The sequence below is a fragment of the Octodon degus genome, unplaced genomic scaffold, assembly GCF_000260255.1.
Source record: "Octodon degus isolate 3935 unplaced genomic scaffold, OctDeg1.0 scaffold00079, whole genome shotgun sequence".
In the NCBI taxonomy this organism is placed as follows: Eukaryota; Metazoa; Chordata; class Mammalia; order Rodentia; family Octodontidae; genus Octodon; species Octodon degus.
In genome coordinates, this window is record NW_004524655.1 from 7615550 (window position 1) to 7640274 (window position 24725).

Genomic DNA, 24725 nt, shown 5'->3' on the forward strand with positions numbered 1-24725 from the left:
GAGGTAGGAAAGAACTTAAATATAAGAGATTAGTGTAGGCTAGGGATATAGCTCAGTTTAGTATTTGCCTAGCATGCAGGAGACCATTGGTACTTTTTCCAACATGAAAGAAAGGAAAAGGGAAGGGTTGTGAGGAGAACAGAGGGAAAGAAGGGGAGAGAGAGAGAGAGAGAGAGAGAGAGAGAGAGAGAGGTTTAGCTCACAGTTCTGCAGGTTTAGAGTACAAACAGCACGGTGATGGCCCAGGTGAGGGCCCCTTGGTTACATCACATCAAGGCATCAGTGCATGCAAGAAAAAGAGACCACATGGTCAGACAGGAATGAGAGAGTGGTGTGCAGTCTTTCTCTTTCATAATAATCCTCTGGTGCAAACTAACTAGGGTCTCACAAGAAACAGTTCCTTGGGCTGGGGAAGCAAGTGTGACCTGTTAGCAACAAGATCCTGGAACATGCGCAGAACAGTTCCCAAATGCCAGCCAGTGAATGTCTCTTGAGGATACAAGCAAGGCCTAGGAAGAGGGCCTTTCAGTAGGAGGAGTCCCCAAGGTGTGGTGTCTCAGCATGGGCTTTCAGGTCCTGGATGCAGAAGCTCTTGCTGGTTTCCTGGAGATCTGAACCACATAAAAGGACACATAGGCTAAGAAGAGTTTGCTATCCTGGTTTTTTCTTACCATAGCCAGCTCTGCTTTCTCCAGAGTGTTCTTTCATCTTCTTTTTCCTCTTGTAGTTGACCCAAGCTCACTCTGCAGCACCAGTTTCTCATTCTTCACTTTTACTTTTCCAAGCAAACTTTGATACAACTTAAAAAAAGAAAGAAAAAAGAAACAATTCAACAGTATGAAAAGAATGAATATATCTAAATCAATTCACTCCAAGGGCAGAGCACCGGAAGACCTAATGACCTCCACTAGGTCCGATTACTTCAAGGTCCCCTTACATCTTTGTATCTTCATGCTGGAGCCCAATCTTGTAGCACACGAATCTTTGGAGGACACACTTAAACCACATCCAAACTATAGCACCATTTACCTACCAGGTACCTCTGCACAACCTCTTCTATGTGAAGTGACAGTGTCATGGGTTCCAGAAAATGGGATATGGACATTGTTAGGTTGCCGATGTTCTACCTTACAGAGCTTTATCATCTCTGAGTTTCATTTCCAAATGAATAGTTAGGGAGGAATTACAAATGATTTGTTCTGAACAAGAAACTATGGGGCCAGCCAGATAGCTCAGCAGACTAAAGCGCCTGCTTAGGCAGAGTGCAGCATCTGGGGTTTGATCTCCAGCATGCTGTGCTGGCCCCGCCCCTGGGGCACGCTGATCCATTGACTGAGACTGGGCATAGTAGTGCATGCTTGTAATCCCAGTGCTCGGGAGGCTGAACACAGGAGGATCACTATGAGTCCAATCTGTGTAGTGAGACCCTGTAGATCCTGTCCTAAGATACAAAAGAAAATGAAAACAAAAAAGATACTATGTATTGGTAAAATTCTCTTACCTTCCCCTTCATAAACTGTCCTGGATAAACCTCCATGTTTGGCCTGAATTCGACAAGGGGTTTTACATACTAGCATCACCATGTCCTGGTTCTGTGATCTTACTCATGTTTTAGTCACTGTACATTTCCTCATCCATGAAGAGAAAACAGTATGAACAGAATGAATATATCTAAATCAATTTGCTCCAGGCAACAGCACAGCCCATGTCATTGCCACCAATTCGGAGAGGGCAACAGGAGTACAGAGAAGGGGTATCTGACCCCCCTGGGGGCTTCTGGAGGTGACCCTGAAACACAAGAAAGGGACACTGGCCTGCTAAGAAACTGCATCCCCAACAAACTCTCAAAGCACTTTGCACAGTGTCTAAAGGAGAGTCATTTACTCAGTAAAAGCTGGGTGTGGTTGTGCATAACTATAATCCCAGCACTCAGGAGGCTGAGGTAGGATGATGGTTGGGTGTTCCAGGCCAGCCTGGGCTGGGCTCCATAGTGATTTCAAAGCTAGCCTGCACTGCATAGTGACATCCTGTCTCAAATCCAAACCAAATGAAAACAAAACAGAGCAAAAAAACAAATCTGAGCTGAAGCTGCAAGGAGCTGCAAGAATGAGGTCAAACATGATTAAATATGGTTTTTTGTGTTTTTTATAATGGTGCTAGCTGATAGAAAGGGCTTTACTGGATGCAGGAAGCCTTAAGAGCTTCTTCCTCCAGCTGCCCCTCCTCTTGGAAGGAGCACTGACTGAGGCCTGGGGGCTTTCACTTCTCCTTTCCCCTCCCTACTAAGGTCACCAAACCCAAACCACAAGCTGTCTACACAGAAGGTAGCAGGCTTTAAGAATATTCAAACTTCTGAATCAAGATAGGATCCAATTAGAATTGCTACAAATTTAAGGTCAGCCTGGGCTACAGAGGAGTTCAAGGGCCAGCTAAACTGCATAGTGAAACCCAGTCTTAAAAAAACCAAAAAAAAAAAAAAAAAATCAAGACAAAATTTATAAAATTGTTTTGCTGAGCCATATCCAAGGCTAAGGTGAACAGGAAAACTAGTAATACAATACTGAGCTCATCAATTTTGATTTTTTTTTTTGTTCCCTGCAGAGTTTTTGAGTTTATTTTTTATTTATTTATTTATTCATGTACTTATTATAGGGCCTACAGGGACTCACTACGTAGATCAGCGTCAGTGATTTTCCTGTTTTCAGCCTCGCAAGTGCTGGGATTACAGGCTGATGCCACCACACCCAGTCTCAATCACCCATTCAGCGTGCCTGGGGGGCAGGGCCAGCATGGCAAACCAGGGATTGAACCCAGCCCCTGTACTCTGCGTAATCAGGTGCTTTAGTCGCTGAGCTATCTAGCTGGCCCTTTGCATTTTTTTTTTTTTTTTTGCATTTATTTGATAACCTAAAGTATTACATTAGATCTGGGCACAGTGCTGTATCCCTGTAATTCCAGCACTCAGGAGGCTGAGGCAGGAGGATCAATGAAAGTTTGAAAACAGCCTGGGCTACAAAGTGAGTTCTAGGCCTGAACTGCATAGTGAAACCCTGTCTCAGACAAAACAAATAAATAAATGAATAATAAAATAAAATAAAATGTAGCATTACATTTAATTCATTAAATTTGAAGGACTTGACACAGGGTCTCACTATGTAGTTTAGGCTGGTCCTGAACTCACTATGTAGCCCAGGCTGGCCTCAAACTTGAAGTGATTCTCCTGTCTCAGCCTCCAGAGAGCTGGGATTACAGGCATGTCCCACCATCCACAGCCAGTTGCATTCTACTCAGAAGTTTGATCAAATGCTAGGATTACAATTTGACATCTCCTTTATGTGAGTTGTCAAAGTTGAGTTTCAGAGAACTCTAGACCCCACCCTTCCACATTTCAGATTTCTAGGTTATGGGTGGTGGTGGAAAACTTGCAAATCTAACAAATCCCACACGGTGCTGATAGGCTAGGCTAGGGACTGCCATTTGAGACCCTATGCCTATGTATACCACGGTTTCCTTTACCAAAAAACTGCAAACTTGATCTCATCCCCCTTCCCATCCATGGCACTAACGCTAATCCCCCTGCCTGCCTTTCCCACCACCCCCAGCATTCTGGAGGCCCAGCTGTACCTGTTCTCACTTCCTCTTCTAGCTGGGAGCAGGAGTGGGGGTGGGGGTGGTGGCTTATCTCTCATACAGCTGACTCATGCCAGACATCACCTCCAAAAGCCCTCCATGGCCCCTAGATGCCATCTTTTCCAGGATCAAGCAATCTAGCAAATATCACTGTACTGTCACAACCCATTCATTTCTCCTTCTGTACTGTCATCAGAGCTAGCAGAGGCCCCAGTGAATCAGGATGAGGGTGCCAAATATAAGCAGATGCCTCAAAACAGGGATAGAAATAATGTTCATTAAATCTAAGCCCTGAGAGGTAGCGTACAACTATAAACCAGCAATAGGAAGGCTGAAGCATGAGGATGGTTATAGTTGGAGGCTAGTCTGGGCTACAAAGTGAGTTTGTGACCAGCCTGAACTACACAGCAAGACCCTACCTCAAACAAACAAAGCACTGAAAACAAAGCGCTGTTATGCCCCACCTTATGTTCCCTTAACGTTGAAAAACTCTAGACAAAACTCTCAAACAAAAACTGTATTCTCTCATTTCAACATGGTTATATTTCTGAAAATAGAGAATTAAGTATTTTATTTTGGTGTAGGAAGTGGAGCTGGATTCCAGCTTCAGATCATTATAAACAAATTTTTCACCAGATAGGTGTTTTACAAGAATAGACAATTCTCTGGGGAGTGTGCCCAGCGCACTGCAGAGCATGGAGCATCCCTGGTTCCTCCCCTCAAATCAGGGAGCCGACCAAAAACAGTCTCACAGTTTGTGGCCGATCACACAGCGGACAGAAGATGAATGCCAGAGGACTTGGATCGCAGCTAAAGGACTGTATTCCAGTTATTGAACTTTCAGCAAGTGGGCCTTTTGAACAACATGATCTTCTTTGGAAAGGCTTTCCATGTTTGAAAAATGAACTGGTACCAAGTCGCACTCTTGAATTATCAGAAAAAAAATTCCAGCTCAACCCAAGATAAAATGAATTTTTCCACATTGAGAAACATCCAAGGTCTCTTTGTTCCTCTGACATTACAAATGGAATTCAAGGTGGTACAGCAGGTTTAGCATCGTCCATTTCTTTCTAGCTCAAACCTTTCACTGGATAGTTTGAGGGGTAATGATGAGACTATCAGATTTGAAGATATTCTCAATGATCCATTCCAAAGTGAGCTCACTGGGGGATCACACCTGCTGGTGGAATGTAAGTTTGGTTTATGGTCACGTGTGTATGTGCTGTTCCTGAATCAGAGGGGGTATCATGTTGTAGTTGTCTTTTGTTATAATTTGATGTATACATTAAAAGTGGTGGCATCTGAGAATTTTTGTTTTGTTTTGGTGGTTTGGGTTTGGTTTTGTTTTTGAAAATTTTTGCCAAAAAAAAAAAACCAGTCCCACAAATACTGACCAATTCCCACTAGGACCTAGAAGGCCACCCACTGAAATCCCCTAAAGATGGATAGTGCAGGACTGTGGAGAAGGTCACAGCTCCAGGACTTAGGGAAGACGGGGAGAAGACGGCAGAGTGAATTTGCACTTGGGCAGTGGGATGATGAAGCCATTTGCTAAATCGGGGAGCAAACTGGACCCTGTTGGGGAGTGCCTGAGTATTGGGGAGTGCCTGGGTATTGGGGAGTGCCTGGGTACATGCAAGGAGTGAGGTGGGAGGGGTTTGGGTGAAACAGAAGCTTCCTGTTACCAAATCAGGAGCGATACTACCGACAGCTAAATTAGGTAAAAATATTATAGACAGCCAGACAGAGCTGGGCCCTCAGGGAGTCAGTACAGAGGATGAGAATACATTACAACTGTGGCTAGAGGCGCATCCATTAAATGCCAGGCCTCAAGATAAAGACAAAATGACCAGACCTACATGCCTCCCCAAGGGCTAAGCAGTATACTCTAAATCATATCACCTGATCCAATAAAGTCTAGTTAGGTATCAGTCACCCCGGTAGGTGACCAGGATCACCTGACTCATCTCTTCCAAAGAAGGTCCCTCTTTCTATGTATGCAATTTGCTATGTGACTTGCTTGCCCATTAGATCCACATTACCTAAGCCACAATACTGATAATCTTACTGTTTCTTCTTTGTTTGTCTTCTGAGACAGGGTCTCACCATGCAGCTCAGGCTGACCTTGAGGTCACTTTGTAGCCTAGACTGACCTTGAACTTGCAAGATCCTCCTGCCTCAGCCTCCCAAGTGCGGGTATTACAGGCATGTGTAAGCACATCAGGCTTCTTTTTTCTCTTTGAGACAGTGTCTCACCATGTACTTCAGGAAGCTGGTCTGAAGCCTGCAGTGATCCTCCTGCTTTAGTTGATTATAGTTTTGTCCTATGTTATGCCCACCTCCTGACTTGGCTCTATAAAACTTCCTTTGAGAAATGGGCTCCTTTCCAACCTACTGGGCCCTCACCCCTCAGGAGGGATCTCTCCCTATAACGTTTTCCTATTCTTAACCCCTTTTGTTTCTTAATATTCATTAGATTTGGGGGAACACGAACTTGGCATACCTGACATCTAGCAGATTGAGAGTCAGTATCTCCCTGTATCATTGAGAGGTCCTGCACCCGCACCACCTTCTCAGGGTCTCGCTCTCTGACTCTTCGCTGCACAGGGCTACAGCAGGCTCTCCCTCCACTCCCCTGCCTCACAGGCCCTTGTCCTTGCAAGCAGCCCAAGTGACCTTTAGGACCAGACCTTGGCTCCTACCACCTCCCCTCCCCCTCCCTGAGCGCGGTCCCTTGAGCGACAACCTCCTTCCTGTTTCCCGGGCTTTCCGCAGGCCAGAGCCCACGGGAGGGCTGGCTCCTCTCCCTCACAGACCAGGCCTGGAGCACAATTCCCTCCCTCAGAGAAGCCTACCCTGACTCCCCTCCCATCTTCTCTCCGCCCTCGGAGTTAACTGGGTGTCTGTCTGGACACGGAAAAAGACTTCCTAGGAACAGGCTACCCAACTATTTTTTATTTTCTCAACTCTCGGAGTACGGAACCTAAAGTCCCTGAGAGTGCTAGGCAAGTTTACCGTGAGCTACACTCCCAGCTCCATCGCATTTACTAAGCTGATTAACCCCTGCCACCTCCCAGAAGACAGACCTGCCCTATTCTGCGCACGCTGCTGCTTCTTCCTAAATACTTCACTGAGAAAAGGGACGTACTGATTTCGGCAGAGCGGCCCCTGAGGGGCAGGGCGCAAGGGCCACGGGCTCTTATTTCCTGTTTCCTTACATCTTTCGTCCCCTCGGTGCTGCGCGGCGGGCGGACCTCAGTTTCCCCACCCCGGCCGCGTCTACAGTAGTCCGGGAGGCCGGGAGCGCGGGCGAGAGCAGGACCGCCGGCCCCAGCCTCCCGCGAACGCCGCTCGGGCACGCGCACGCGCACGCGCACGCACACGCGCACGCGTCCCCTCCCCCTCCCCCACCCACTTCCCCGCGCGCAGCAGAGGGAGGCGGGGGTTGGGGGCGGCGGACGCCGAGGGCGAGGGGCGGGCCCGGCCCGGCTCGGCCCGGCCGCCCGCGCGTGGCTGTTGCAGGCCCCGGGCCCGGCCCGGCGGCTGCTCTAGCTCGAGGAACTCGGTGGCGCCCGTGAGCCGCGCCGCAGCCATGGCTCTGGTGACCCTGCAGCGCTCGCCGACGCCCAGTGCCGCCTCCTCCTCGGCCAGCAACAGCGAGGTGAGCCGCGGAGCCCTTCCCGGGCCTGGGCCGCGCGCGCGGAGCCTTGGGGACCCCGCCTCGCCGAGCGACCCGAGCAGCTGGCCTGGGGTGGAGCCGTGACCCGCGTCTCGGGGCGGCCGTGTGGGGACCCAGCGTGTGACCGGAGTTCCCCGCCGGAGACCCTGTGCCAGGCGCGGGTTCCAAGACCTGTGACCCTGTGGCAGGTCCAGGCCGTTTGCTTGGCTATCCCCGGCGGAGTGTCTGTGAGGCTGTGTGTGCCTTTCGGCCGTGGGTGTGATCTGTCCACTGGGGACTGTGCTTCTGTGATGCTGTGTGAGTGAGGCCAAGGGGAGGACAGGGACGCTGCGGAGGTGTGAGATCGCTTCCCTGTCGCCGCCTTGGAGTTCTGGCTGTAGGTGTGTCTGTGCCTTTAGGATGCCACTGACCCGTGTGACAGCGACCGAGGGTGACCTGGGTGCTTCGTGACTTGTTTGTCATGCCCCTGTGTCTCTGAGACAATGTTTGCCTTTCGTTGTGTCACTCTGGGCAGTGTGTGTCTGTGCCCTGGGGTTAGGGTGTGTTGGCTGCTCTGTGCTGGTGTCTGTGGGTCTCCGTGCAGCTCGGGCCCATACACTGGATCCATGCTCAGAGGAGCTGCTGCCCTCCTAGAGGGCAGAATGGGGCTGGTGTGCCCGAGGCAGGGACCTCTTGGACCTCTGAGCGTGTCCCTGTGCAGCCAGCCCTCTTGGCCTGCAGTTTTCTTACTCTACCTTAAGGCCCCTGATCTAAATTCCTATCCATGGCAAGGCTCAATGTTGGCCTGAAGAGGAGCAGATGGAGGAGGAGCCCCTTACTCTGTTTCCAGACGTCCCAGGAAGTTGCTAGCCAGCATCCAGGCCTGTGTGCCAGCTCTCAGTGGGAGAAGTTGACTGATACAGGGGCCGGGTTTGTGTGTATCAGTGTGAGACAGAGAAGAGGACTTGAATTTGGCTGAAATGCTCTGTCTCCCAGCAGTGTTGCTTTTCAGCCTTGTTTTGCTGAGATTGGCAGGAACATTTGCAGAGTGGCTGTGAAGTTGAACCTCCTCAGCGCCCTCCTCTCAGAGACGCTGTTAATGAGTTATCTGTCTGCAGACAGAAAGTTCTAGTATCTCCCCTCTGTGCGCTGATTAGAGGCGAAAGAACATTGGGGGCTGATTGCTGCAACTGAGAAGTTATGTTGCAGAAGCATCTGTCCTCCCCAAAGAGATCTGTTCTCCTACATCATTCCTGTGACTGTTCTCTGGCATTTTACAAAGGCCTGTGCTTTTATCCACTTAATCTCATAGTATTTTCACAAACACTGTGAAGAGCTTGGCTTCAGGAGGAAATCACACAGAATCGTTCTGCCTGGGTTTTTGATTCCTAAACCCCACTAAATGCATCTTTAAAATTTTAGCTCGGTAGAGTGGCGCATGACTGCAATCTCAGCTACTCAGCGCAGGCAGGGGAATTGCAAGTTTGAGAACCAGTCTGGGCTACTTAGTAAGACCCTGGCTTAAAATTTAAAAGGGGAGGGGAATGTGGGGGTATATTGCAGCCTTCTTTGGACTCAATTCCCATTACCACCAAAATTAAGAGTAAGAGAAAACATTTTTAGTTGATATGTAATTCACATACCATAAATTCACTGTTTTAAAGTATACAAGTCAGTGGGGTTTAATATATTCACAAGATCATGCAACTATCACCACTACCTAATTCCAGAACGTTTTGTCATGCCACAAAGAAACTCTGTGCTGCAAAGATACCCCTTAACTATCACTTGAAATCTCCCTGTGCCCTATCCTCCCCTACCCTGGGCAACCACCAGTCTTACTCTCTGTGCAGATTTGCTTATTCTGGAAAGTTTATATAAATAGTATCATGCAAGACATGGTTTTTTGTGCCTGGCTTCTCTCAGCATAATGTTTTCAAGGTTCCTCCATGTTATTGCCTATGTTAGTCCTTCATTTATTTTTATGGCTGAATAATATTCCATTGCATGAAGGTACCACATTTGCCACACATTTGTCTTACCTCCACTGGACACATTTAAAATTATTATAGAGGCTGGGGAAATAGCTCAGTGGCATAAATGTTTGCCTGGCAAGGCAAGGTCCTGCGTTCAATCCCCAGTACTCCCCCCAAAAAGTATATTTGGATATATATATATATATATATATATTTATTATAGAAAACGTTAGTGCTAATGACCCAATCAGCAGAATAAAACCCAGCCAGCCTGTATTTGACTTCAGTACATGAACAGCATTTGTTGTCCAGTGAGTGAGGAGGGTCCGGATGTTTCCAGGAAGATGAGGCTGTCCTCTAGAAGTGCTAGACCAACAATGAGACAGAATGGAGAAAGTAGATATGCACAGAGCCAGGAGACCAGGCCCAGGCTGGCTGTACTCCTGGGTCACCCTTTCCCTGTGCTTCCTGTCTCTTTGCCTCAGCCCATCTGAAGGCCTGGATTACCTCTTAAGGATGTTCTTTGGCATCTGTGCGGCTTTGGAATAACTGACCTCACATTACCTTTCATTGGAGAACCTTGGAGGGTGACCGAGAATTAAATGGTTATGGAGTGTACCCCCAAATCATTTCGCACTCATCAAAATGCAACTCCTCCAATGAGTCAGAGACACACCAGTGGTTTCCTGACACAGCCAGGCTGGCTTCGCGGCGTGGGAAACCAAGGGAAATCACAGCCCTTGGCCCAAAAGCAACTCTCTCCTTTCAGTTTTTTTTTTTTTTTTTTCTTTTTGAGCTTTAATTATCTCATGTGTATCATTTTCCTGTTAACCTTATCTCAACTTTTTTGTGAGGACAGAGCTGGGGAAAAGATAAGCCAACATTTTTCAGGAGTGGATCGGAACATTGTTATTTTTGACAGTTGTTCAAAGTGACTAATTTCATAGGCAGATATCCAGGCACTTTTTTGGGTTGGACTAGTGTTTCTCAACCTTGACACTGTTGGGGGCAGAACATTCTCTGTTGTGGGGGGCTGGCCTGTGCATTGTGTGATGTTTAGCATCCCTCTGCTCACTATTCACAAGATGCCAGGAGTCCCATTCAGAACAGTGCCTTCAGACATCGTGGTGTCCCTTCATGAGAGAACTTGCCCCCGGTGCTGCTCCAGTGGCTCAGAACCCATACGCTCTTCCCAGTTGGTTGCTGCTGGTTTTTTGTTTTGCAGTGCTGGGGCTCAGACCCAAAGCCTTATAAGCCAGGCAAGTTATGCCACTGAGCCACACCTCCCAGCCCTGTTGTTATAGTTTTGAGTTGTTTTGTTTAAACCAGAAAGAAGCTCCTGGCCCTGTGATTACTAAGGCTTCCCTGGTTTTTCCACCTCACCTTCATGGGTGCATGAATTCATTGGCCCCAGTGTGTGCCCCTGCGTAATTCTATTACAGACATTATCTTAAGAAAATGTAGGGATGCTGGGGACTGCTTGTATACTGATTCTTTTTTTTTTTAATTTTTTTTTTATTTTAACATTTATTGTGTGTGTGTGTGTGTGTTTGTGTGTGTGTGGCCAGCTCAGCCCACCAGGGGGCGGGGCTGGCTGGCATGTGGTGCTGGGGGATTGAACCGTGGTCCCTGTGCTTTGCCAAGCTTGTTCCAAGTAGGTGCTTTAGACCACTGAGCCATCTCTCCAGCCCCTATACTGATTCTTGGTAGAACTTACCACCTCCTTGAGTGTGTCCTGGCTGGTCAGGCCCCTCCCCGGGTGCTCCCATCCTTCTCTGTGCTGTCCTCAACTTCTGCCTCCTTTCTGTCCTCAGTCAGCCTTGCAGTTCCAGGCCATCACGCCTCTCCAGGGTTTCCCTTGCCATTCAATGAATGCTTTTGTCTAAGGTAAAAAACATGCCAAGTCCCTGTGGTGCTGAGTTGTTTTCTAATCATTTTCAGTTTTTTGTTGAAAAGGGAAAAAGAAAGAGTGAAAGATGATTTGAATTAAAGGAAAAGTTACTTTTGGAGCTCAACTTTATGCACTTGTAGCTTTTAGAAAATACTTTGTTCTTACATTGATACAAATAAACCGACAGCCTAGAACATTTCATATTAAACACTTAAGTCTTGATGAGATCCACCAAAAAAGCTTTAGAGATCCACAGGCAGCCTCATTCCTGGCCACCTTCCATGGTGAAAGACTTGCCTGAAATATTCTTAAAATGGTGCTCCTTGCTCAGCAAGGCCCCACTTGATAGAGGAAATGGATTCTCTTCAAACATAGCCCCTTCCTGTTAGCAGCAAAACAAGAGGATAAGATCCAGAACAAATCTGAAAAGTTGAGAGCTGAAGGAATGTGTTGGGCAACAGTGCCAAGTCGGAAATATTCAGTTAACAGGGTTCAGTCCACCAGACCATGGCAGGAATGTGCATAAACATTTGGAAACCTGAAAATTCCTCTGTAGCAATTACTCAAGGGAACAGCAGGTCAGGTTGCAAGGAAAGGGCAGAGCTATTTAGAAGTAGCCAGGTTTCCTGGACATCTTTATCTTTTCCTGACACCAGGGTAGGGACCGGGAGACTGCTGCTGTCTGAGGCTTGGTGATAGTGGTATCTGTGGTGTGACAGTTTTCTCTCTTTCTGCAGTTGGAGGCTGGCAGTGATGAGGATCGCAAGGTAAACCTCAGGTGAGCAAATTTTTCATTTTGATTTTAAATCTTTCTCCCAAACAGGTAAGGGATACTCTATGTTTTTCTCAAAGGGAAAACCCAAGGAAAAAATACCGGTTTTGGTCCTTCACCTTTTTTTCTTTTTGGTACCAGCTGGGGAGATGGCTCAGTAGCATAAGCGCTTGCCTGGCAAGCACAAGGCCTGAGTTTAATCTCTGGTTCTGCCAAAAAAAAAAATTGAGGCCAGCCTTGGCAGCATAGTGAGATCTTGTCTCACAGTAAAAAGAATTGAAGGCATAGCATAGTGGTAGAGTACTGGCCTAGCATATGCAAGGGCCTGGGTTTCATTCTCAGCACCAAAGGAAAAAGAAAAAAAACCAAAACTTTAAGATGTAGGCCTCAATTACTATATTCATTAATAAACAGTAACACTTTTTTGTTTTTCTTTATGAAAAATGAAAGTTTTCCTTTTGTTTGAATATTGTGTTTCCAGAAGATTCAGCACTTCGTTATATAACATACTCCTTTGCACCAAAGAGCCAATCTTGGAAGTCTGACCTCAGAATGGAAAAAAGTAAACAAACTTTAGGGATATTGTCATTTAAAAACAAACAAGGAGGAGGAACATTAATTGCAAGAGGAAGTAGGTATTCAAAATTTGGGGTCAGGCATTCATTACCAAGAGCAGGATGTTTTGGTTAAATTCTCTTGCAGAAGAGGTAGAAATATGCTTCGCCTTGCTTTGACATTCTCACATATTGGAGCAAAGTGAGGGAAACTTCACTTTGATTGTGGCACATATTTGGAAAGATTTCCGGGATAGGGAAATACTAGCTTTTGAAAATCAAAGGCATACTTTATTCCAATTACTAGATCCTACTTTGTAATGTTAGACTCGGGACAAAGGACAAATTGGCTCTTTCACCCTGTGGTTTTGGGTTGGTCAGAGCCCAGGTCAGGGTTCCCAGGCTGGAAACAGCTGGACTCCAAGTGGGGGCAGTAAAGGGCCACACTGTAGCTCTGCTTCTCTAGTGGAGGCGGGAAGGAAGCAGTCTAGATAGCTTAGAGGAGGGGAAGTTGGACAGGAATGACTGGCAGCTATGAGGCCACTGAGCCCAGCCTGGCTAGCTGCCTCCCCCATCCCACCCAGACCCATGTAGTACCTCCCTGGGTCTGAGTCCCTTCTGCCCCTCCTTTTACCCTTTTCTTTGCAGGCTCTTGTCTAGGACATAATATTGAGCTCTGTCACTTAAACTATCTCTAGGGGAAAAAAGGGGTATTGTCTTTTAGTTGATTTGCCTAAAGAATATCCAAATGGCAGGGATATAAGAATGAATGTATGGGCCAGGCAAGGTGGTACACACCTGTAGTGCTATGGGGAGGCTGAGGCAGGAGGATTAATGCCTGGTTTGAGACCAGCCTGGCCTACAAAGTGATTTCAAAGCCAGCCTGAACTACATAGCAAAACCCTGTCTCAAAAAGACACACAAAGGAAGAGAAAGAAAGAAGAAAAGAAAAGAAAAGAAAAGAAAAGAAAAGAAAAGAAAAGAAAAGAAAAGAAACATACAGCCCTTTCTCATTAATAAAATTTCCCCTTTTCCATCTGGTTTGGAGACAAGGGAACCTCACAGAAGGATGGGAAGTAGTGTTAAAACAGCTTTGTGTGTGGCTCTATTCCTCAAAACAGCAGTAGAGGAGTCTTCCCATTTCCAGGTGAGAAATTTGATACTTGGTACTGCATGTGAGAAATACTATGTTCAAATACAGTTTTGGGTATTGAGCCATGTTTCTGGATACCAGTTTAGATATGCATGGAATCAGCTGTGTCAGACTTGCAGGTGACAGGAGTGGGCAGGGAATGAGCGGGGTCTAAAGAGAGCCAGTGAGCCGGGGAGATGGCTCAGTAGAATAAGCACTTCCCTAGCAAGTGCAAGGGCCTGAGTTCAATCCCCGGTTCCACAAAAAAATAAAAAATAAAAATAAATAAAATAAAGAGAGCCAGAGCCAGGACTAAGGCTTCCTGCCAACTCACGGCACCGGTTACTCCAGCCACAGTGAGTCCCTCTTTCTGCTGCACTGGTGGTAGACCCTGGTTAGGTTCAGGAACCTGGCCTGGCTGGCAATGCTGGCTTTAGAAAGCTTGTCGCAGCTGCTTCCTTTTTAGTACCTTTTCCCTGGCCTTGACAGTTCACCCTCCTGTCTTTTCTTTTCTTTTTGTGGTGGAACCAGGGATTGAACTCAGACCCTTGTGCTTGCCAGGGAAGCACTTATTCTAATGAGCCATCTCCCTAGACCCTCACCCTCCTTTCTAAGACAAAGGATATCATCCTGCTTGCTAACCCTGCTAGCCAAACAAGAAAGGTCTTGTGTCCTGATTTAACCTTTGACTAAAACTCGTTCACCCCTACCTGTTCATTTGCATTTACAGGCCTTTTTCTTCAAGCCTCTCCTAGAGAGAAAAACTGTGGAGTGGCCAGTTTTTGTTTGGGGTGATGGATAGGAAGAGATTTCTCTTTACTTAAAATTGACCCTAAAGGTAAACTGCTATTACTCAGACTCTTAAGAGATGCTGGAGTGGAACTCCAGAGAGCAGGGGATTCCTCTCTTTTCTGTTTTCTGTACTGTTTATCCTTAGTTACAGTTGACCCTCTGTATAGTCTCCAGTTCTACATTTTTTCATTGAGGATTGAAAATAGTTGGAAAAAAAAAAACTTTCCAGAAACTGTTACATTGTTTCTGACATGTTCTGTATAGTTAGGCCTAGAATGGTTGCATCTGCCCTGAACTTGTAGGCTTCTTTTTCTTGTCATTATGCTCTAACAATACAATATAACAATTTACATAACATTTACATTGTATTAGGGATTGTAAGTTAATTGTATACAAGAGAGTGTGGCTAGGGGCCAGGGAGATGGCTCAGTAGAATAAGGGCTTCCCTGGCAAGCACAAGGGTCTGAGTTCAATCCCTGGTTCTGCAAAAAAGAGAAGGAGGGAGGGAGGGAGGGAGAGAGAGAGGCTAGCTTCTATGTAAATAGTGTACTACTTTCTATTGGACTTGATCATATATAGAGTTTGGTACACACGGGGTCCAGGAACCCATCGCCATGATTACTGAGGATGACTATTTCACCTTTCAGAGCATCTGAGAAGTCAGATTGACTACCACATGGAGCAAATTGCTGCATCCCTAGGATTGGGTCTTTAGTGTCACATGTCTGCTTCTTCCCGGGTCCACTTGGTGATGCTATTGCTCTGGTCCCCCTCTCTTCTCTTTTGTATAGCTAGGCCACCCACTGATCCATCCCTGTACCCCAGTATGTCACCCTCTGGTTCTCTGTGCTTCTCCTTCCTGGCTCCTGGCATCTTTGGTGCATTCTACACACTGCCTTACCACCACACATGCTGTTCTCACTCCTGGGGGATCATTCCTTACTCTCTGACTGCCTGTTCCCTAAGCCAGTGTCTTTTCTCATGGGCCACATTCCTCATGGCCTCCTCAGAGTACTCCAACCCCAAATGCATGTGACTTCTCATCAGAGCAGGTCACCCTCAGACTCTCTGTGACACAGAGAGGCTGCCACATCTCCCTCACACTGCAGATTAGTGTGCTTTGGTTGCATATCTAAATGCTGATGCTTTTCTTAGTGATGAATCTTAGTCCTCTACCTTCACATAGCATTTAAACATTTGAATGAGGTGAAGTTTTATTGTTTTGGGGTTTTTTTTTGGCAGAACAGGGGATTGAACTCAGGCCCTTGCACTTGCCAGGAAGCGCTTACTCTACTGAGCCATCTCCCTGGCCCCAAGGTGAAGTTTTGAATGCTGATATAATTAAGAAACATGAGGAATAGCAAGGTGCAGGGTAGGGCTTGGAGTCAGGCTTGTGTTGGGCATCTGGGTCCTGTACTAGAAGTTGAGTTCTTATACCTCTTTGGGGCTCAGCCTTAAAGCAGATAATCTTACCCCACAGGGTCCCCGGTAGTTCCTATAAAAGTGTTTGTGTGGACTCATGGTGGATGACTTTATTTGTTACATTTGGTCTTTGTTTCTTCATGAGGTGTTGCTCATAGGCAGTGATAGTTCCAGCACAGAAGAATGAGCAGACCTGCTGCTTGCCACTACCTGAGCCAGAGAGGGCCACCACTGTGTATGCTGTGTGACCAGGAGCAGCCTACATCTTGCAGCTGGCTGCATTCCCATAAGATGCAAATTAGAGTGCACAGGCAGAGGAATCTGTGTTGTAATTCTGACAGTTTCTCTGGAGGCTTTTTGGAAATGCCTCAGGAATTGCCATCTCATGCCCAGAGGAGGATGACTGATCCCAGGCAGTAGAAATCCAGCCCTTCCTCTCCATTCCCTTACTCTCTGCATATGCAGATGCCTGCCAGCCTCTCTCGGTGCCCTTCTGGAAGTGGAACTGTTCAGACTGTGGGAATTGGTGAGCAGATGGCCCTGCTGGCAGTGGGCTCCTGGCTCCCTTAGCATCTCGGGAGCCTGCTTCACCTAGCATGAGACATAAATGGCTTTGCACCAAGGCAGGGTGCCCAGGAGGTGATGTGGCTGTGTTGTCCCCAGAGTTTAAAAAAAAAAAAACAGAAAAGAAAATTTTTTTGCTTTAATCTAGTGTTTCTAAGTCAAGAACATGAAAATGTTGATTAGAATACTTTAATTTTGTTCTTGTCAGTCTGCCCAAGCAAGCTTTTGGGCCAGCAGCAGGATTTTGTCTTATGTTTTATTTGGTTTCACTGGCAAACTGAATGCTTGCACCTCTCTGCCTTTCTCTTCACTTTTCTTCCCCCATTGGCCTACACTCTCCTGTAGCTTTTGGGAGTGTAGCCTTTGGGAGTGTAGCTGTGTCTTCTCTCCCTGCCTCATTGTGTCAGGGTGGGATGTGGGCCTATACATCCTTGCGCTGCAAACCACATTTTGCTGTCTTCGTTGGGCACCCTGTTTGTGTACCCCTCACCCCTCAGGTTCCTCTCTGCCTGGCGTATGCTGTTGTGCCAGATCTGCTCTGCCAAAAGGTGTCACTCACTCATTGTGTCTAATGTCTATGCTGGAGGTAGACATATGTGTAAATACAGGTAGTCACTGTATCAGTCACCTGTTGCTGTGTTATGAGTTAGCACAGACATAACAGTTAAAGACATGTGTTGGGGCAGGGGTGTAGCTCAGTAGTAGAGTGCTTGTCTAGCATGCACAAGGCCCTGGGTTCCATCCCCAGAACCATTAAACCAAAAAACAGCAGTATACATTTGTCATCTTGAAGTCACTTTGGTCAGGAATCTAGATGAGGCCTAGCTAGACTTTTGCTGGTTATCACAAGGTGTCAGTCAAATCGTTGGCCAGACTAGCATCTCTTCTGCAGCTTGAGGACCTTCTTCCACTGTCATGTGTATTTTTGGCCAACTTCGTTTTCTGCAGCTGTAGACTTCTTCAAGGCAAATGGAAGGACCTAGAGTCCTCCTAAGAGTCTCATGACAGATGTGATTACAGAGGTGATTGTCCCACCTTTACCATCCAGCTCAGCTTTCTGAAGTCAGCTGGGATTGCATCTTGTTGTCTGATCCTGCCCATACTGTAGGACAGGGGCTCACCCAGGCTATACCTACCAGGTAGAATTCTGCCTGCTAGCAAGGCTCTGTCCTTCAGATGCCCAGTTTGGTATAGAGATGATACAAAGAAAAGTAGATGTAATGGACATGGTACAGGGAGGGTAAGGTGTGCTCAGTGCAATTGGGAAGAGGAGCCTGGAGAGTGGCCAAGGTTTGATCACCACACTGGCAGATACTATGTCCCCTGTGCTCAGCAGCCACCTGCTTGTTCAGACTTTCAGCCTTGGCATTTGTTGGATTTGCCTGACCTTGAATATGTTAATCTTTGAAATTACCACTTTTGTGGACATTCCATTTGTTTTTCTACAAGTTTTGGCCTTAGGAAGGAATTGGCCTGGGTTTGCTTCTGCATCTATCCTTTGTCACCTTCCAGGGATATTATATGACTATAGCCAACCTTCAGTTTCGAATGAGCCAAATAATATTCAACTTTTGAGGTTGCTGTTTGAAATTAAATGTGATAGTGACATCGCAGACCTTGAGCAAATGCTGTCTTCCTATCCTTTTTTAGGGAAGGGATTCCCCCTGCCAGCTTCTGTGGGAAGGGATTTAGGATTTTTCTCCCCACCCCCGCACAGGCATTCCTTCCCACCCCGCCTCTGTGTTTCCTTAGAACTTGCTTTGTAGTATAATTATTGAGTACATAAATGTTCCCCACCAACAGAGCGGGCTGTGTGACTTGTGAAGCCCATGGCAAAGTGCATAGTGTAGAGCCTCTTGTTAAAATTAAGTTTCAGCCAGGCATGGTGGTTCATGCCTATCATCCCAGCACTCTAGGAGGCTGAGACTGGAGGATTGCAAGTTGGAACCCAACCTGAGCAATTTAGCAAATTAATGAAACCCTGTCTCAAAAATTTAAAAAAGGGCTTGGGACTGTAGCCCAGTGCAGAGGCCTTGGGCTTGATCCCAGCACTGCAAAAGCAATAGATAATATTAAAGATTTCAAGATGGCAACAACAGAGTATTAAACCCAACACCAGGTACTTCTGAGCACAGGGTATTGGGCAAGAAGCCAGCCCTCCCCACAGATTGTGGGCTAACCTGAAGGTAGTAATGCCTTCACTTCTAGCTTAAGTGTCTCAGAAGCACTGGAAGGGCCTTGGAGGTCTCCAAGGTCCAATTTTCTGTATTTTATTTTGTGTTGATCAAAGTGGTCTTGGACTATGTATAGGAAACAAAGGACAGAAATTTTTTTTCTGCTGTTTCCCCTTCAGTTTAGTGATAGAAGTGCTCATAGATCAGTCTCAGTACCTCTCTTCCCTAATCTGTGTGATATGTCATTTATTAAAAAAATTTATATGAGCACAAGCTCCTGCCCTGTCAGAGTATGGCAAGATTAGACAGTAAGATAGACAGGTCCAAGGGTATGCTCAAGTTTGCTAAGGAGAAACAACAAAACAGGGATGGGAGAGATGAAAGCCCTTACTTGGCCCATGCTCAGTTCTGCAGGCCACCTGTGTGCAGTATTTCACTTACCTAAGCAAAATCCCTGTAAGGAAGATACCATTTTATTTCCGTTCTCTGGGCAAGAAGACTAAGCTTTAGGAGTAACTGACCTGATGATGCACCAGTAAATGATAGAGCATGACTCTGCATCACCACTGACTTCCAAACCCATACTTTAAGCTAAAAGCTCAAGAGCCACATCTCTTTCCTCCATCCTTTGTGCCAGATCTCTCACTAGGCAGCAGCACGGAGTTGATCTGGAAGAACCCGTGCTCTGTCATCCTGCTGGAGCCCTGGGCACACTCCGAGCTGTGTGCTTTAGGAGGGCCCTATCACCTCCCTGTGCTCTGCCTAAAGCAGAAATTGTAATCTACCCCTCCCTGAGTGGTGACTGGGCAGAGCATCCAGGTTAGAGTCGCGGGTTTTCCATCACGGGTGCTGTTGTTGTGGGCGCTGGGCTGGGAAACTCTGCACTTGAGCTCACTGTGTCATCGCGATGAGCTTGTCCTGTGGGAATGCTCCTCTTTAGGAAACTGTTCGCAGAGCCTAATGGCCTTGCCTCTAGCACCCACATTCCTTCCTTTCCGCAGCACTGCCCTGTCTATAGACATACAAATTTGAGTGCAGCTTTGCCCTTCTGTCCCTACCTTTACATGCAGTGGATTCTTAATTCCTAGGTTTGAGTATTGGGGTACACAGACCTTTAAAACTCTAGACCTTATTCTGTGAGGCTGTTCCTTTTGCTTTAACTTGGTATTATTCCTAGAGATTTGTTGCAAGATTTGATATTAAAATTGGAATTTGCCTTCAATGTATATTAACTTTTTTAATTAGAAAACTCATCCTACTTTGGGGACAAATGAGGACAGAGAGGTGAAGAATTTGATTCTGTCAAAGCTTAATTAAACTTATAGTTAAGGTTAATTTAAAACAAGTTTTAGCTGGGGAGATAGCTCAGTGGAATAAGTGTTTGCCTGGCCAGCACAAGATCCCAAGTTTGATCCCTGGTACTACCAAAGGAAAAAAACAAAAAAAACCCAAGTTTTAACTGGACATGGTAGAGCATGCCTATAATCCCAGCACTTGAAAGGCTGAGGCATGAGGATAGGAGTTTGAGGCCAACCTGTGCTACATCATGAATTTAAGGCCAGCCTGAACTATATAGTGAAACCTTGTCTCAAAAAAAAAAGAAAAGAACTGTGCCAAACTTTTTTTTTTTCTTTCCTTTTTTTTGTGGAACCCGGGATTGAACTCAGCCCCTTGCACTTGCCAGGCAAGCGCTTATTCTACTGAGCCATCTCCCTAGCCCCCGTGCCAAACTTGCAAAAACTTTTTTATGTGCTTCATGCTGGCCAAACCCAGGCTGAGCTCATACTCCTGGTAGTCCACCTGTCTCAGCCTTCCAAGTGCTAGCATTATAAGCAGGCACTACCATACCTGGCTTTTGCTTTTGCCCTTTCCTTTTCTTTCCTTTCTTTTTGAGATTATAAGGGCCAACCAAATAGTTTAGCAGATTAAAGTGCCCGCAAGCAGGGGTGGGTGGTGGGTGGGAGGTGTCAGTCCCCTGGCCTGCCATGTGGTCTCAGGACTGAGACTGCGATTGAGACTGGGTGTGGCGGCACACACCTGTAACCCCAGCTCTTGGGAGTCTGTAAACAGGTGGATCACTAGGAGTCCGATCTAGTAGTGTGATCCTGAATACTCTGTAGACCTTTCCCTAAAATAAAAAATAAATAAAAGATTATATGTCATGTTAGCCAAGCGATCTGGAACTTTACACTTAAATTGTTACAAGGCCATGATGTAGGGATGATATACGAAACTTTTTTGGGTTTTTTGGCAGCAGCACAGCAGAGAAGCAGAGGAAGAGGGGGAAGCATTTATTGACCCTGAAGACAGGAAGAAGCTCAAGGGCAGGGAGATGGGGGATCCTCTGGTCTGACACAAAGGAAGGCGAGGCTTTATGGACTCCTGCTGGGGGTGGACTTTGAGGGGCAGGTTTAGTGGCACCTATGGAGCTGATTGGAGTCTCCCTGTGGCACAGGAAAAATGAAAGGAAATTGCATCTTGGGCTGGGGGTGGGGGTGAAGGTGGTCTCTGGGAAGGTAAGCTGTTATTTGTGGGCTTCAGACACGTTAGAGGATCACCGTAATAATTCAGCAATGTGTACTTGGGCTGGAACCCTCGTAAGGGAAATGTTAAACTCCCAACCTGCTAGATGCCCACAGCTCCAAGTTCATGTTCTCTAAAATCAAGGAATGAATTCTGGGGACCACAGAGGTTAAGAGTAGAAAAGAACTTATTGAGAGAAGAGGTGGTAGGCCAGGGAGACAGTGGCATAAGCACCTGCCTGGTAAACACAAGATCATGAGTTTGATTCCCTGGTACAGGAAAAAGAGAGAGAGAGAGAGAGAGAGAGAGAGAGAGAGAGAGAGAAGAGGTGGCTTCTAGGAGAGATAGAAAGGGACCCAGAAAGGGGCCAACCACCAACCCTACTTTATTTTTTTAAGAGCAGTTTATATTCCAACCCCACCTTTTTTTTTTTTTTTTTTTTGTATTTTAGGGAAGAGTCTACAGGGTGTTCAGGGTCTCACTACTAGATCAGACTCATAGTGATCCTCTCTTTACAGCCTCCTAAGAGCTGGGAGTTGCACGCCACCACACCCAGTCTCATTTGCCATCTCAGTGTAACCTGGGGGTGGGGCCGGCCAGCTTGCAGACACTTTCATCCATTGAGCTATTTGGCTGGCCCTCAACCCCACTTCTTAAGGTTATTTTATTGAGCAAAACCCAAAAGGTTAGCCAGTGCAAGGTAGGACAAAACTATGTCAACTAATAAGGTTAGGAGTATAGTCACTTAGGTAATATTGATTCAATGGGAAATCACAAGGTGGGTATGAGATGGGACAAAACTGTGGTGAACTAGTAAGATTATAACAAATACGGTGCTCGAGATAGTAGTGATTAAGTGGGGATCAAAAGTAGAAGCAAGTCTTATAGTGAGCGGCCAGGGGACAGCCACTTTTCTGGAAGGGGTGGGTTCGGGAGGTTTGTTTCTCCACCCAAGGTGACTGATGCCTCTTTAGAGCATCAGTCACTGCTGAGTGGCTGGGCGATGGCTCAGTGGAATGAGCGCTTGCCTGGCAAGCACAAGGGCATGAGTTCAGTCCCTGGTTCGGGGGGTAGGGGGAGAGACACAAATGTCAAGGGTATAGCTAGAATATCAATCACTGCTGTCCATCCCTAGGGGAGGTGTGGCATGTGGGTAGTGTGAAGCGTGGCCTTCACAAATGTGCCTCCAGTCCACAATTGTCTTCTGTGGTAAGGACTCAACCCTACCTAACTGCCTGTGGTAAATGACTAACTTAGCTGTCTACAATAAAGTGACCCTCTTCCTCAGCCTCCTGAGAGCATGGACCACTGAGCCTGGCTTAATAAGTTTTGTCAGACTGGTGAAGTACATTGTTGTTTGTTCTTAGACTTCAGAAGGGCTCTGGTTTCTTTCTTCCTATGCTCTCAGCACCCAGGAGTTTGTGTGTTCACCAGGAATGTTCCTGCATACTCCGTTCACAGGTGACACTTGTCCCCAAATTATCTTCTTAGTAAATGGGACAAAGCTGTGAGAGAGGCTCAGAAAACCTAGCCTCTCTGTAGAGATGACTCATCTGCTGTGCAGCCTTAGGTAAGTCACTTCACCTGTCTGGGCTTCTGATACCTCTGTGAAAAGTAAAAAGACAAGATTAGATTGTAGTTTTCAGTCCAAAAATACGAGTGCTCAGATCTGCCAGTCACCTATTAAGGTCTGTATTTTTATCAGGCTTCGAATCGTCTGAGGTTTATTGCAGAACCATAAGGGTTTTATCCGCCCAGTGAGAACAAAGGCATATATTTTTAGGCTGGCTGGCTGGGTCAGGGTTATGACCTAACCTGCACCCCAAGAAGAAGTGGATCAACTTCTTCCCTGGCAGAGAGGAGAGGCATATATAGCAGTGGCTGCCAAAAAGTGAGAGTGGTGCCTTTGAAACTGTCTTTGGCTTGTTGAGGAGATCTCTGGATGCAGTTGGTTAGCAAAATCACAAGACAGGAAAACTTCAAGGTGTGTAGGACTCTTCAAGGCAGCTGGCCACCAGAAGCTAGGATTAAGGAAGAACCCCCTGAGGTGTGCTGGGTGGCTGGGCAAGGATAGGGCCAGGCTGGGTCCTGCTGTGGGCTCTGTGACGGGATGTGCTGGTGAGGAAATGACAGGAAAGGGCTCCTTGGCCAGCCCTATGTGAAGCCAGGGTTGGGGCAAGACAGCCGGTCCTAGGGCAGGGACCTCCTGGATTGGGGTATAGGACCCCCAGTTAGATTTCCTGTGTGACTCTGACCTTGGGGTAGCATCCCGCATTGCTTGCCACTCTAGGGCCCCAGTGAAGCCTAAAGATGATCTACTGCAGGGGTGGTGTCAGCCCTGAGGTTACAGCAGTGGTGAGTGAGAGCCTTCCTGCCCTTCCCTGCCTCTCTGGCTGAACTTGAGGCAGTGTCACCATAAAAGACCAAGGTTAACTGAATGTAACCTATGAGGGGAGAACTCTTGTGCTTGGCCTATTTCCTGCCTGTTCATCTGACATTTGTACCAACATTTCTTTTCTATTTATTTATTTATTTATTTACTTGTGGAACCGGGGATTGAACCAACATTTCTTTTGTCTGCAACATTTTCATCTTGGTGTGTCTTTATTTTTATGACTTTTCCCCTTTCCTTTTCTTAAATAGTTATTTTTGAAGCTATTTTTTAAGAAAGACTTTGTTTCAGAAAGGGCAGCCAGGAGGGCCGTCCTTGGAAATGCCTGGGCTCTCCCTGCTGGTGCCACCTACACCCAAGGAGCCATTCCCAGACCAGGCTGGAGTGGGCATTCTTCAGGCATTTCCCCATGCCCAATCAAGGTTCCCTGCAGAGGAGCCCTGGGGTATGCATTGGGGATGGCCGTGCTGCATGACTGCCACATCTGGAAGTCACTTGTCATATCCCACTCATATGTCCCACTTGTGCATCCATGTCTATTGCAGCTGGAAGGCTGAGAGCAGCTCCTAGGTCTCATGTTGAAGCCACTGAGTCCTCAGCTGCCAGTGTAGTTGGCCACCCTGAGGAATCTTCTTCTTGGCCCCTGGACCTCCTTGCAACTGCCCATGTGAGGTGGGAGGCAGATGTGTCTCTTGTGAATCAGTTGCTCATTCATACTGTCCTTGAAAATATCAGCAAGTCGGAGAGCCCCACATGGTCATACACCTGGAGCCCCAGCTACTGGAGAGGATGAGGTGGTAGAAGCGCTTGAGTTCAAGACCCATGTATGCAACAGAGGTAGATCTGGTTTGAGAAATTGTAAGAACCTAGCAAGACCATTCCTCTCAAGAACTCCTCTTGGTAGGTCCTGCTGGATGCTCCTAAGGAAGCCCTGCATGTGGATGAGTAAGCAGATTGTCCCAAGTTGGTCCCCAAGTCCCACGGGGAAAGCCGAAGCTGTGCGTCCACTCCACCAATTAACCTGGGTAATTGTGGTCTGCAGTGGTGAAGTCAGAAGCAGCAGTTGGTGCCAGAGCTGCTGGCTGCCTCAGACATCGGGAACAGGATGCTGAGTCATATCCTGCTGGGCTGCAGTACCCTGGCTTCAAGTGCCCCTCACAATGGGAGGCCTGCTCAGGCAGGCTGGCCCTCTGCTATTCCAAATGTGTCGTCTAAAAGCAGGAAAATGCTAAAATTGGGTCTTAT

At 46.9% G+C, this 24725-nt stretch overlaps 2 protein-coding genes and 1 pseudogene across 4 annotated transcripts in view; 2 read left to right on the forward strand and 1 right to left on the reverse strand.

The window, feature by feature from the left end:
* The window catches only part of Dao (D-amino acid oxidase), a 54321-nt gene extending 49213 nt beyond the window's left edge, over window positions 1-5108 (reverse strand). Inside the window, exons 1-3 of one of the 2 annotated variants that reach the window (XM_023720969.1) lie at window positions 5025-5108; window positions 1502-1544; window positions 672-800 (exon numbers count right to left, since the gene is read on the reverse strand). In XM_023720969.1, coding sequence (XP_023576737.1) covers window positions 672-674 — 3 coding nt within the window. In that variant the 5' untranslated portion in view covers window positions 675-800; window positions 1502-1544; window positions 5025-5108. The remainder of the gene's footprint in view (window positions 1-671; window positions 801-1501; window positions 1545-5024) is intronic. The other variant, XM_023720968.1, reaches the window with a different exon arrangement.
* Window positions 4184-5005, forward strand: LOC101576245 (annotated as a pseudogene).
* A 2007-nt stretch (window positions 5109-7115) lies between the features above and the next one.
* Window positions 7116-24725, forward strand: part of Ssh1 (slingshot protein phosphatase 1) — a 72169-nt gene continuing 54559 nt past the window's right edge. For both annotated transcript variants that reach the window (XM_004636275.2, XM_023720928.1), the window contains exons 1-2: window positions 7116-7291; window positions 11893-11933. In XM_004636275.2, coding sequence (XP_004636332.1) covers window positions 7223-7291; window positions 11893-11933 — 110 coding nt within the window. In that variant the 5' untranslated portion in view covers window positions 7116-7222. The remainder of the gene's footprint in view (window positions 7292-11892; window positions 11934-24725) is intronic.